Genomic DNA, 12,825 nt, shown 5'->3' on the forward strand with positions numbered 1-12,825 from the left:
ATTTTGGGAGAAAGATTAAAACTTTCTAAAGAGTACAACCCCAGCAACTTAAGAGGAGTTCAGAGGCAGGTAAAAAAAAAGTTTTTAAAAAGTGTATGGGATTCTAGGATTATAAATACTGACGTAGAGTACATTAGTTACACTACAGTTGGAATATCATGCCCAGTTTTGGGGGTACCTTACCTTAGGAAGGCTGTCAAGATCATGGAAAGTATAGGGGAGATTTACTAAGAAGGCACCAAGGATAAAGTTCTTTTCAATAGAACTGGTGAGGTGGTCGTCAATTTGCTGAATTTCTTCAAGCGAGTCCTGGACGTGTTTCTGGATGGAACGGACATCACCTCATACAAAAGATAGGTACTGCATAGAATTATCAGGGCCAGCATGATCTTCTGGACTACTTTAGATTGCTTAAAGGAGTGAGAGAGGAATTTCCCAGATTTTTCTCCCCCAAAATTGGCCTGGGTTTTCAAATCTGTTTTTTTTAAGCTTCTTCCAGGAGATCACATGGTTTTAGGTGAGGTGGAGACTGTATATATTGTGAGACAGACTGGATGGACCAGGGGGGGCCTTTTCTTGTCCATCATTGTTCATAAGGGAAAAGGTTAAGAGGTACATCAGGCTCAAAACTAAGGGAGTTTGAAAAGGTAAATAGAGAAAAACTATTTCCATTGATCAGTGAGTCAGTAACTAGAGAACAGAAATTTAAGATTACCACCAAAAGGATGGAGGCAATGGTTAGAATTTTATTATTATACTGAGGGTTGTTAGGCAATGGATTACTGTACCAGAAACAATAATGAAAGCAGACCTATAATACATTTTAAAAGGGAACTGGATAAATTAAAAATGAATGGGTATGGGGATGGGACTAAAGAGATAATTCAGAGTACCGGCACAGGTGAAATGTGCCAAATGGCTGCCTTCTGTGCCTCATAATTTTATGATTCCATGTCCATGACAAGTTTCCTTTGCACCATACAATTGTGAATGACTGGAGATATTGATGGTCTGATAGAATCATAAAGGTTACAGCACAGAAGGAGGCCATTCGGCCCATCGAGTCTATGCTGGCTCTATGCAAAAGCAATCCAGCTGGTCCCACTCCCCCGCCCTATCACCGTAGCCCTGCAAATATTTTCCTTTCAAGTACTTATCCTGTTCCCTTTTGGAGGCCACGATTGAATCTGCTTCCACCACGCCCTTAGGCAATGCATTCCAGATCCTAACCACTCGCTGTGTAAAGTTTTTCCTCATGTCACCTTTGCTTCTTTTGCCAATCACCTTAAATCTATGTCCTCTGGTTCTTGACCCTTCCAACAATGGGAAAGTCTCTCTCTACTCTGTCTAGACCCTTCATGATTTTGAATACCTATCAAATCTCCTCTCAACCTTCTCTGTTCCATGGAGAACAACCCCAGCTTCTCCAGTCTATCCACATAACTCAAGTCCCTCATCCCTGGAATCATTCTAGTAAATCCCTTCTGCATTCTCTCTAAGGCCTTCACATCTTTCCTGAAGTGCGGTGCCCAGAACTGGACAGAATACTCCAGTTGTAGCCAAATCAGTGTTTTATAAAGATTCATCATGACTTCCTTGCTTTTGAACTCTATGCCTCTGTTTGTAAAGCCCAGGATCCCATATGCATTTTTAACCACGTTCTCAACCTGCCCTGCACCTTCAGTGATTTGTATACATATACCCCCAGATCTCTCTGTTCCTAAACCCCTTTTAGAATTGTGCCCTTTAGTTTATATTGCTCCTCCTCACTGGATCTACTTGGTGGTGGGTTCACACGAGAATTAACCTGGATCAATTGCCAGGGGGTCTAACACACTGCAAGACCCAGTCCTCAGTATCAGTAAGTTTTAAATAAATTGACTCAGACACTAACTTTTTTTCTTTAAATTTTAATAAGAATATTGAAACCTAAATCAGCCCTTCACAAAATGCTTGCAGTAAATGAAGACAAAGTATTCTACATTATGTGACAGTATTTTTTTTTCTTCATTTTATCCTTTTATTAAAAAGTCACAACAGCATACATATCAACAAAAACATCTGATTTACGAATGGTACTATGGTACCTGCCCAAAAAAAAACAAAAAAAAAAACACACTTCTAGAGACAGTTTTGGTTTTAAATACTGAATCTTGGAAGCAGTCTGTTTGGAAAAAAAACTGGTGGGTAACTGCCAAATCTGTCTGAATGCCAACGCTGGAAGTCTGTCATATGCTGTAAGTTATCATTGAGGATAATGTCTGCATTTTGTGCTCATGGTTTCTTTTGAGATCCAAAGTTAACAATTTTAAGACTGCAGTGAGTGTGGCAAAGTGTGCCTCCCCTCAAATCAATATCAAAAGTATATATGAATATTGTTAAAAAAGATAATCTTAACGAAATACACTGGAAGATGCGGCAGGCCTATAAAACCTTCGCAGGTGTGTGTGCTTTTTAAATAAATGTTTACCTACACACTGTTCAGTATTTTCCTTTCAATCACTGTTATAAATAGTACAAACCTTGATACACTATTGAGCCTTACTGGCAAAAGCATCACTTCCAGCATTTTAAGGAAACTCTATTCTTTTTGATGGACTTTACATGTGGTTGAACAAGAAAAACTGAGTCATATTCCTACAATGTTCTGCCAACTTGCCCCACCATCAAGTTCAAGTTTCCCGTGTGGAAGCGAAGAATAATCGCCACATGGAAGTAGTTCTGAGTGGAGCCTCATCGCACACACAAAAAAATGGAGCAGTAAGCCAAGCACTGAAAACTGGGGCTGTAGGGCAAAAAATCGTATGAATCCAAGAGCGGACTCAAAATATTTACGAGGTTTCCCCACCCTCACCCCAGAGTCAAAACGTACAAAACAATTCTCCCAAAAGGAATGGGCACCTGTAAACAGTTTTAAACCACAGATGGGAGCAGAAAATCTGTAGGAGTAATCTCATTTCACCCCATTTGTGTGGATTGTTCAGGTGATCTGATTTACATTCTCAGAGTGCCCACCTTCTTCGCAGGGGTCAACCACCTACCCACACCCTGGCTCAACATTGCTCCAACCAGGCCAAGATGCTTCCGCCATTCTATCCAATGGCATGCTCCTGGGTTGAACTCTTTCCTGCACTTACTATGCAACATGGAAACTATCAACATTAAAACAAAACTATTAACTTCCTGGTATAAAACCACTGCTTCACACTCTTGAACCCAGCGAGTATCACAGGGCTCATTTATGAGTTTATAAATGCTGTGATCTAACCGTTCATTCACAAAAAGTAGAACCTCATGCCTCGCCATAGAATTTTTAACACTGTGATAAAAATAACTCCACACAGGTGAATACCATTGTAAGTGTCATGGAAAATACCAAGGGATGCCTCGTGCTCATAACAGTCCTCTTAAAAACTGTTTAGAAATGGGAGAATATCTTAAGGCTACTTAAAACTGAACATTTTATGACTATAAGTGGTACAGAAATCATCCGATCAGCAAAGGTATTGGAAGTATTTCTCGGATGCCACATCCATACAGCCTTCCTCAGTTTCGCCTAAACGTATGGATGGATAAGGAGAGCCCTGATTAGCCAAGACCATTTTAAGCCACCCAATATTTAAACATTAAGCCCTCAAGTCCTTACAGTTCAGCATCATATCTGCTGTGAAGCTCAGATGCAGTGACTAGAGATAAACTGTTAAACTTTTATGGCCAGTTTTTGTTCAGTAAGATTCAAAATGTATCTTTAGACGTCCCTGTGATTCTCTTTTCTTCATGGTCCTGATATCGAACAATGAAAGGCTCAAGGGCTGAAAAGAAATATTGGGGCTTGCAAAAAAGTTTTCAGCGAATCAACATTTCCTCAATACTTCTCCATAATTTAATAGTGAATAATTCAGTTCAGAAATATCATTTCTATAGCACAGCTAACTCCAACTCAGCACTGAGATTTTGCTTTGTGACTCAAGACCCAAGTGTAGCCAAATCTGGCATTAAACACAACCAATTGCTTCCGTACTGCCCGGTTTACAATATAGCATTCGACTGTAAAACTGATATTTCTCCGGATCATGACCCGAAATGAAATTTCAATACCTGAGCAAAGGAAACTCACACCACATCCCTGTGCCCATAGGACCAGGTTCTTGGGGCTGCATGACACATCAATCTGGCAGCATTAGGAGTCGTCACTAGTTGACAGCACGCCTCACGAAAATTGAGAGAAAAATGTGACATTTCCATTTTGCTCGTGTCAAAAGGAGCATCATTTATAATATTTCCAGCTGAAGGAGGCAGACTATAGCAGGCAGGTCAGAAGATTTAGCTTTAAAGAGATTGTTCCTTTGTAGAGTAAAATAACTTCCGTTTTTTTTAAATATATGAAGTTGGGACACAAAAGTCCAACTTGAAAAATTAAACAGAAACAAAATGATTTTTCAAGAGTTCCATGTTTTTGGAAACCTTAACATCCACAGACTTAACCAGAAATCCAATTCCCTCTGTCACCTTTATTTGTGATTGGGACCCGGAGGGGATGGAAAAAGAATGATTCAGCGATCATTCTAAACTATAAACTGTAACATATTACCCCTTATCTCTTCTCCTGATTCAGCAGTTAGTTTTTGATTCCAGTAAGGTCTGGCTGTAACTCAATGGGTAGCCAGATACCATACAGAAACAGCTCAGAACCTCCAAGTGTCTGGAATGTTGTAAAGGCCTTTAAGAAAAATTATACTTGAATAAAATCAGGGATCACAGGATCATAGTCAATGTGAGCCAACAAAAAGACTTGCTGTCCCTTTGAACTTACTCCTCATTCTGGGAACATGGGTATGTTATAATTGTGGGCTTTTCTACTTCTACAAGATCCTTTCTCATTACCCCAGCGCTTTGTATGAATATGGAAAAATTAAGGGGAAAGGGACTTCAATTATTTTAGTTTTAAATATAATCACTAACTCAGTGCAAAACTAACTACAACGTGACACTCTCCCAAATCCTCTGTTCCTACAGCTTGCTGCAGATCACAGCAAAACTGATACTACATTCCACTGTGATAATGCGGTGCTGGACTTTTATTGAACGTCCTATCTCCCACCAAAATAGCCTCTCTGTTTTTAATCGCATGTATTTCTTAATGAGTGTATGTTACAGAACAGTTCCTCTGAGTCTCTGATCTCCATTGAAGGCTCCTCTATGACTTGGCCAGTCTGGGTTCCTCAGCCTTCAGTGTCCCAACCGCATCTTTCACAGCATGGTAGATAATGTTCTTCACCTGAGGACAAGAAACTTCATGCTAACCCATAGTTCACATAATTGCCAGGTCAACATCAACATATACGTTACAAAAAGGGGTGGAAGGGAAAAAGAGAAAACTGTTCAAATGGTGAAATTACAATGTATCTGTACATTTTTGCTGCATGAGAGTATCTTATGAGAACTTTGCCATTGATGGCTCCTTTTGCCAATTCAGCAGCCAATCACATTACGACACAGCAGCTGTTTTATCTGCAAACTGCTTCTGCAGATGACTGCAGGCATTATCAAGTAACACATCTCAGAACAATTCTGAAAGAAGCCTACAGGAACTTGAGTTCACTGTATAACTATCAGGTTGTAGCTTTCTGCCACTCACCTTTAGAATGGCTAAACATGGCACTGTAACAGTGGCCAAGACCAGATTAGTTTAGAGTCGGGCATTTCCCTATTGGTAAAGAAGCAGCTATCGGGGCTATGAGATGTACTTATTTTCAAGTGGGAATATTCTTCAGATCAGACAATTCCATTTGCAAATGGAGGTACTTAACAATATGATACCTGCAATTTATCTTCATGGTTGGTGTGAGTGTTCGAGAGGTGCCTGAATTCCTGAGTAAGACGGAAGCAGTGTTTGACATGTTCAGGAGAGACGAAGTCTTCGGCAACTTTGATACAGCTGTACAGATTGTGTACCTGAAGAAGGGACATGCAGCCATTACAACAGATTCACGGCCCTTCTTGTTTCATACATCATAGAAAGAAATAGTGGGAATCAGGATGAAGAACAAGCAACAACTTACATTCCTTCAACACTCCTCAGAGACGGGTCTCAATGCTCTAGAGCTTAGAAAGTAGTCACAAAGGAGATGGGGTGAAAGCGGAGAAAGGAAAGCACGGTCAAAAAGAAGGGTTTTTAGGAGGTCTTTTAAAGTGGGGGGGTGGTGGCAAGGAGGAAATGGGGTAGGGAGCTCCATAATGAAAAGGGAGTATTATTTGAAAAAGCAGCCACTGAAGGTGGCAGAGGAAATGGGGAACTGTGGCATGTTTAGGGATTTTTGTTTGGAGATTATCAAGGTAGGGTAAAGAAAAAGAAGAAAAAGTCTTGCATTTATATAGCACCTTTCACAACCTCAGGACATCCCAAAGCGCTTTGCAGCCAATGAAGTATTTTTGAAGTGTAGCCACTGTTGTAATGTAGGGCAAGATTGTGGAGGGAGGAGGAGGACCTTAAATTCAATTTGCTGAGGAAGGGGGGAGGCTGAGGAGCTTGGCAAGGGCAACGGTAATGAAAGCGCAGGTGAGCACACAGGCTGCAGCATTTTGAATTAGTGGTCATTTGTGGAGAGTGGAACCAGCTGGTAGAGCTTTAGAAAAGTATAGATGACAATGTTGTGGATTAGCGTTTTGGCAGCAGAGGGAGAAGATATAAAGGTGAAGGTAGGTAATATCCTGAAGTTGGAAGAAGTGGTAAGTACAGCTTTTTACATTAGAAAAGTAAAAATGTGTTTTGAAGTATGGAAAAATAGTAGGATTTCATTTTAAAAAAAAGACAGAAAATAGAAGAGAACAAAGAACTAGGTAAAGTAGGAAGGCCAGAAGAGCAAATTTTTAAATTAATGAGGTGTTTAGTTATACAGGGGTTATTATAGTAAAAGCTACTTCTGGCATTTATGTAGCGTCATTATTGTAGTATTAGGATCTGTTTGTGCATCATGGTGCATGAGCTGAAAACCTACTAAAGGGAGACAATGTGACACTGGGATCTCCTTACAGTCAGAGGGTCAGCCATTTATGGAAATGCAATATCCTATGTGCATAAAACAATATCCATTTAAATTAATCAATTGAAAATAACCAAAATATCAACAACTCCATTTAAGCATAACTCTTAAGATTAACATTATAGAATTCCACCCCCCAACCCCCTCAACTCAGGTACAGATCAACGTACGCTTTTCTTAGGCATACTTATGCACCGGTTACCATGGATTATTCTCCAGTGAGATTATCCAGATAAAATCATAATTAGAAGAATATCACAAATATAACAGACATTTGATGTTTCCCCCTTGTACAGCTTTTCATTTTGCTTCTGTAGGGTTACAGCTTCTCCTCCCCACCCACTTGTGAAAGGCATTAGCTCCTGTTTTTCCTCAAATATGGGAAGCAGCCATCCCTTACCTGGTGAGGTGCTCCTGCTGGGATAAAGACAGCATCCCCCAGGAATTGTACAATGGCCCAGCCCTGCACACCATACTCCTCATACAGCCGTTTCCGCAGTAACTGGTCTAGGTACCAGCTCTGGTCATGAATCGGGTCATGATCTGGTGGGTTATCTTGACCTTGCTCTTCAGACACCTGAGGCAGAAGCAAGCACAGCCATGTCCAATTTATGCAAATATATCTACCATCAACACATGATCTTAACACGGTAAAATGAAACTGAGACTAGTAAACCAAAGCCAGGAATAAAGATGTGACTCTTCAGCATTAAACTTTACATGTCGACGGCATTTTGTGAAAATGCCATTGCAGTTCAAGATTCTCAATAGGAAAAATAAGATTAATACTGAAAATACTGAAACCAGGAAATGGAGTGTAAGCTGAAAAAATCTCACTTGAAATATGATATTACAAGGCACATAAACTTTAGGAAAAGCTTTGTCATGTTAAAGGACCAAAGCTAAGTAAACAAATCTAATTGGCTGGCCAGAATAATTAGTGGGGCACGTTAGTGACGAATAGAAAATGGAAGCATATCCACCTCTTTCAGGATGTACAAAAAAGTGACCCAATCCAACAAGCCACCAGAAAAAGTAGGACAGCCCTCTGCATCTGTGTACGATTATCCCTTCTACGGCTACTTAAACCCTGAAGTGTAGCCTGCTTTTTAAAGAGAGACGACAAACAATACTTGTGATAATAATGGGTGACTTTAATTAATCCAAAATAAACAGGGAATGGCCCCCAAAAAAGTACTGAAATCTAATTAGTCAATTTGGTGCAAGATTGTTTTTTGACCCAATGTGTTGAAGACCCAAAGTTATAACTTATATCTGGACCTGGGTCTTGCAAGCACTCAGTATAGCATTCATAATTTAGAGCTTGTGGAAATTTTGGGGAATAGGGGCCTCAAGATAATAAATTTAAGATTGCCTGGCATTCGGCACTGGGAAGGATCAAGATAAAAATGTGGTTTTAGGAAGCAAAACTTCAATGAAATTAGGGATGAATCAAAATAAATTAATTGCTGATATGTTTGTTGAGGAAAATGAAACACTTTTAAAACTATAATGCTGAAAATGGAACTTTAAAAAAAAAAATTCGTTCATGGGATGTGGGTGTCGCTGGCAAGGCCAGCATTTATTGCCCATCCCTAATTGCCCTTGAGAAGGTGGTGGTGAGCCGCCTTCTTGAACCGCTGCAGTCCGTGTGGTGAAGGTTCTCCCACAGTGCTGTTAGGTAGGGAGTTCCAGGATTTTGACCCAGCAACGATGAAGGAAATGTTATATATTTCCAAGTCGGGATGGTGTGTGACTTGGAGGGGAATGTGCAGATGGTGTTGTTCCCATGTGCCTGCTGCTGCCCTTGTCCTTCTAGGTGGTAGAGATCACGGGTTTGGGAGGTGCTGTCGAAGAAGCCATGGCGAGTTGCTGCAGTGCATCCTGTAGATGATATGCACAGCAACCATGGTGTAACGGTGAAGGGAGTGAATGTTTAGGGTGGTGGATGGAATGCCAATCAAGCGGGCTGCTTTGTCCTGGATGGTGTCGAGCTTTGAGTGTTGTTGGAGCTGCACTCATCCAGGCAAGTGGAGAGTATTCCATCACACTCCTGACTTGTGCCTTGTAGGTGGTGGAAAGGCTTTGGGGAGTCAGGTGGTGAGTCACTCGCCACAGAATACCCAGCCTCTGATCTGCTCTTGTAGCCACAGTATGTGTGTGGCTGGTCCAGTTAAGTTTCTGGTCAGTGGTGACCCCCAGGATGTTGATGGTGAGGGATTTGGCGATGGTAATGCCGTTGAATGTCAAGGGGAGGTGGTTGGGCGCTCTCTTGTTGGAGATGGTCATTGCTTGGCACTTGTCTGGCACGAATGTTACTTGCCACTTATCAGCCCAAGCCTGGATGTTCTCCAGGTCTTGCTACACGCGGGCATGGACTGCTTCATAAATATACACCCAAGAGAACTAAATGTAGGCTAAACAATGCTATCCCCAAAATGGATGAAAACGGTGATTAACATGGAAAGGAAAGAATTAACATATACAAAAGCTGAACTTTGGGAAAAGTCCAAGAATATACTATAATACGTTACAAGAGATTTTAGAAGTGCAAAAAGGGCTCTAGTGATAGCAAAAGACCTCAACTGTACTAAAACATTTTCAGTAACAGAAAAGCAAAAGAATAGTTACAGAGCAAGTTAGAATTCTAAAAGATAAAAGTAGCAGTGAAGTTGAGGAACAGAAAATTATCATAATATTGGACGAATATTTTCTAGACATATTCACTAAATAATGGATATCAATTTAATATTAACCTATTATGATGAATAGACTAAACAACTCAGGTCAGTGTGGCAGAAGGAGGTTAAGCTAAAGTAACTGAAGACAGCTCTTCTGGGCCAACTGGTATATATTCTAGCATGTTGAAGGAGACTAGGAAGGAAATTTGTAGAGCTAATGTAGTATCTATATTCGATACGGTCAACAAATTTGACTTGGGAAACTACAGGCTGAGTAGTTCATCAATATCAGAGAAAATAATTGAGACCATTTTAAGGGGTAGACTGGATTTTGTGCACAGCAATAACCTAACAACCAGCATGGCTTTAGAAGAAAATCATTACAAACTTCCATAACTTTTAAAGTCACATCTTAAGTAGGCCGTAAAGTTGCTTTAGAAAAGACGTTTCTGGGAGGGGGTGGGGGGAGGTGTCACCAAATGATACAAAATATTGAATTCTTCAGGTAAAGTAAACCCAGAATATTCTTTTGAAGCAAGACAGGCTAGTAGAACCAGTGAACCTTTATCAGGCAAGTAAGTAGAAGTGAAAACATTAGGGGATTTCAAAATTGAGCTGAATGCTAGGTTGGGAGAGTTCGAGCAGTAAGGGCATAAACTGCATTGGACCAAATGCCTTCTATCTAGATTTTTACTATGTTCTTACAATGCAAAATTAACATGCCTTAAGATTGAGATGAGACGGAATTTTTATTTGCCAGAGAATATGGTTTGCACAGAATAGATTTCCAGCTAAAGCAGTTCATGTTGCACTGATCAACACTTTTTCAAAAAAATATCTGGGTAAGTATCTGGTTAAGATCAGATTGAGGGTTATAAGGATAAGTTCAGAGAGATGATCAAATGATGTTGGAACATGAATCATGATAAATCCTGAGCTGGTAGGCCCGTAGAAATGTCATACCAAGGCGGCAATCTGTCAAAAATGAGTAATGTAGACATGAAAGGTCAGGCAGGGAAATCAAGCAAAACTTTAAAATGCCTTTTAGGAGCAGGGGGTGAATGAGAAAAAACGTTTTTCCTAAAGAAATTCAATGGTTTACAATTTCCAACTGTTAGTTGAAGCAGCCACAGTGCTGCATAATACCATTATCTCAACATAATGCTTTCGGCAACAGTCATTCACACTGAAGTCCAATCTGAAGCTCACCTTTCTCAGCAGCTCTCTGATCTTCTCAGCATCTTTTGCTGCGTAGATGTGCCAGAGTGCACCTGCCTTCTCTTTGCTTTTGTGGATTCTTTTTTTCGTCACATCATCCACATCACCTTCTTCGATTGTCTTCATTACCTCTGATCATATACAACACAACATATGATACGCGGAAAACAACTTGGATTTGTATAGCGACTTTAACAGAGAAAAACATCGCAAGGCACTTCGCAGAGGCATAATTAGAAATAAATGGATGCTGAGCCAAAGGAGGAGATATTAGGAAGAGTTATCAAAACATCGGTCAACGAGGTGGGTTTTAAGGAAGGCCTTAAAAGGAAAAGAGGAAAATAGAGATGGAGGGGTTTAGAGAGGGAATTGCATAGTGTGGAGCCGAGAGAGCTGAAGACTTTGCCACTAACGGTGAGGCGAGGGGTTGTATGGTTAGAAGAGGTTGCAGAGATGGGGAGTGGCGGGATGGGAAACAGTAAGTTTTGCTGGGGAAAAGGGCATCAAAGGAGCAGATAACTGAGTGATCGACAGCTTCAGAAATCATGGTGAATGAAGGGCTAATGGCTAAGTTGTTGGAATTTTCAGAGTCCAGTTGTAAGTGTCTTGGGGGAAGAGTTTTTTCCCCACGCACTGATGCAGAAGGAACATAAGAACTAGGAAGCAGGTATAGGCCATATGGCCCCTCGAGCCTGCTCCGTCATTCAATAAGATCATGGCTGATCTTCGACCTCAACTCCACTTTCCCGCCCAATCCCCATATCCCTTGATTCCCCTAGAGTCTAAAAATTTAACTATCTCAGCCTTGAATATATTCAACATCCACAGCCCTCTGGGGTCGAGAATTCCAAAGATTCACAACCCTGAGTGAAGAAATTCCTCCTTATCTTAGTCTTAAATGGCCGACCCCTTATCCTGTGACTATGTCCCCTAGATCTAGACTCTCCAGCCAGGGGAAACAACCTCTCAGTATCTACCCTGTCAAGCCCCCTCAGAATCTTGTATGTTTTAATGAGATCACCTCTCATTCTTCTAAACTCCAGACAATATAGGCCCATTCTACTCAACCTCTCCTCATAGGATAACCCACTCATCCCAGAAATCAATCTAGTGAACCTTTGTTGCACTGCCTCTGAGGTGAGTATATCTTTCCTTAGATAAGGAGACCAAAACTGTACACAGTACTCCAGGTGAGGTCTCACCAAAGCCCTGTACGATTGTAGTAAGACTTCCTTACTCTTGTACTCCAACCCCCTTGCAATAAAGGCCAACATGCCATTTGCCTTCCTATTGCTTGCTGTACCTGCATGTTAACTTTGTGTTTCTTGTACGAGGACACCCAAATTCCTCTGAGCACCAACATTTAATAGTTTCTCACCATTTAAAAAATTATTCTGTTTCTTCTATTCTTCCGACCAAAAGGAATAACCTCACATTTCCCCAATTATACGCCATCTGCCACCTTCTTGCCCACTCACCTAACCTGTCTATATCCCTTTGCAGATTCTTTGTGTCCTCCTCACAGCTTACTTTCCCACCTACCGTTGTATCGTCAGTAAATTTGGACACGTTACACTCGGTCCCTTCATCTAACTCATTAATATAGATTGTAAATAACTGAGGCCCCAAGTACTGATCCTTGCGGCACTCCACTAGTTACAACCCGCCTACCTGAAAATGACCCGTTTATCCCTACTCTGTTTTCTGTCCGATAACCAATCCTCTATCCGTGCTAATATGTCACCCCCATCCCATGAGCCCTAATCTTGTGTAACAACCTTTCATATGGTACCTTATCGAATGCCTTTTGAGTCCAAATATACGCCATCCAGTGGTTCCTCTTTATCTACCCTGCTAGTTACATCCTCAAAAAACTCTAATAG

The 12,825-nt window shown here is 40.8% G+C and overlaps 1 protein-coding gene across 2 annotated transcripts in view; it reads right to left on the bottom strand.

Moving 5' to 3' along the window:
* Positions 1 to 1,925: 1,925 nt before the first annotated feature.
* The window catches only part of kdm3b (lysine (K)-specific demethylase 3B), a 122,118-nt gene continuing 111,218 nt past the window's right edge, over positions 1,926 to 12,825 (bottom strand). For both annotated transcript variants that reach the window (XM_067996476.1, XM_067996475.1), the window contains 4 exons: positions 10,934 to 11,073; positions 7,444 to 7,620; positions 5,821 to 5,955; positions 1,926 to 5,278 (listed from right to left, as the gene is read on the bottom strand). In XM_067996476.1, the coding sequence (XP_067852577.1) occupies positions 5,198 to 5,278; positions 5,821 to 5,955; positions 7,444 to 7,620; positions 10,934 to 11,073 (533 nt within the window). In that variant the 3' untranslated portion in view covers positions 1,926 to 5,197. The remainder of the gene's footprint in view (positions 5,279 to 5,820; positions 5,956 to 7,443; positions 7,621 to 10,933; positions 11,074 to 12,825) is intronic.

Source organism: Heptranchias perlo, chromosome 14 (assembly GCF_035084215.1).
Source record: "Heptranchias perlo isolate sHepPer1 chromosome 14, sHepPer1.hap1, whole genome shotgun sequence".
Taxonomy (NCBI): Eukaryota; Metazoa; Chordata; class Chondrichthyes; order Hexanchiformes; family Hexanchidae; genus Heptranchias; species Heptranchias perlo.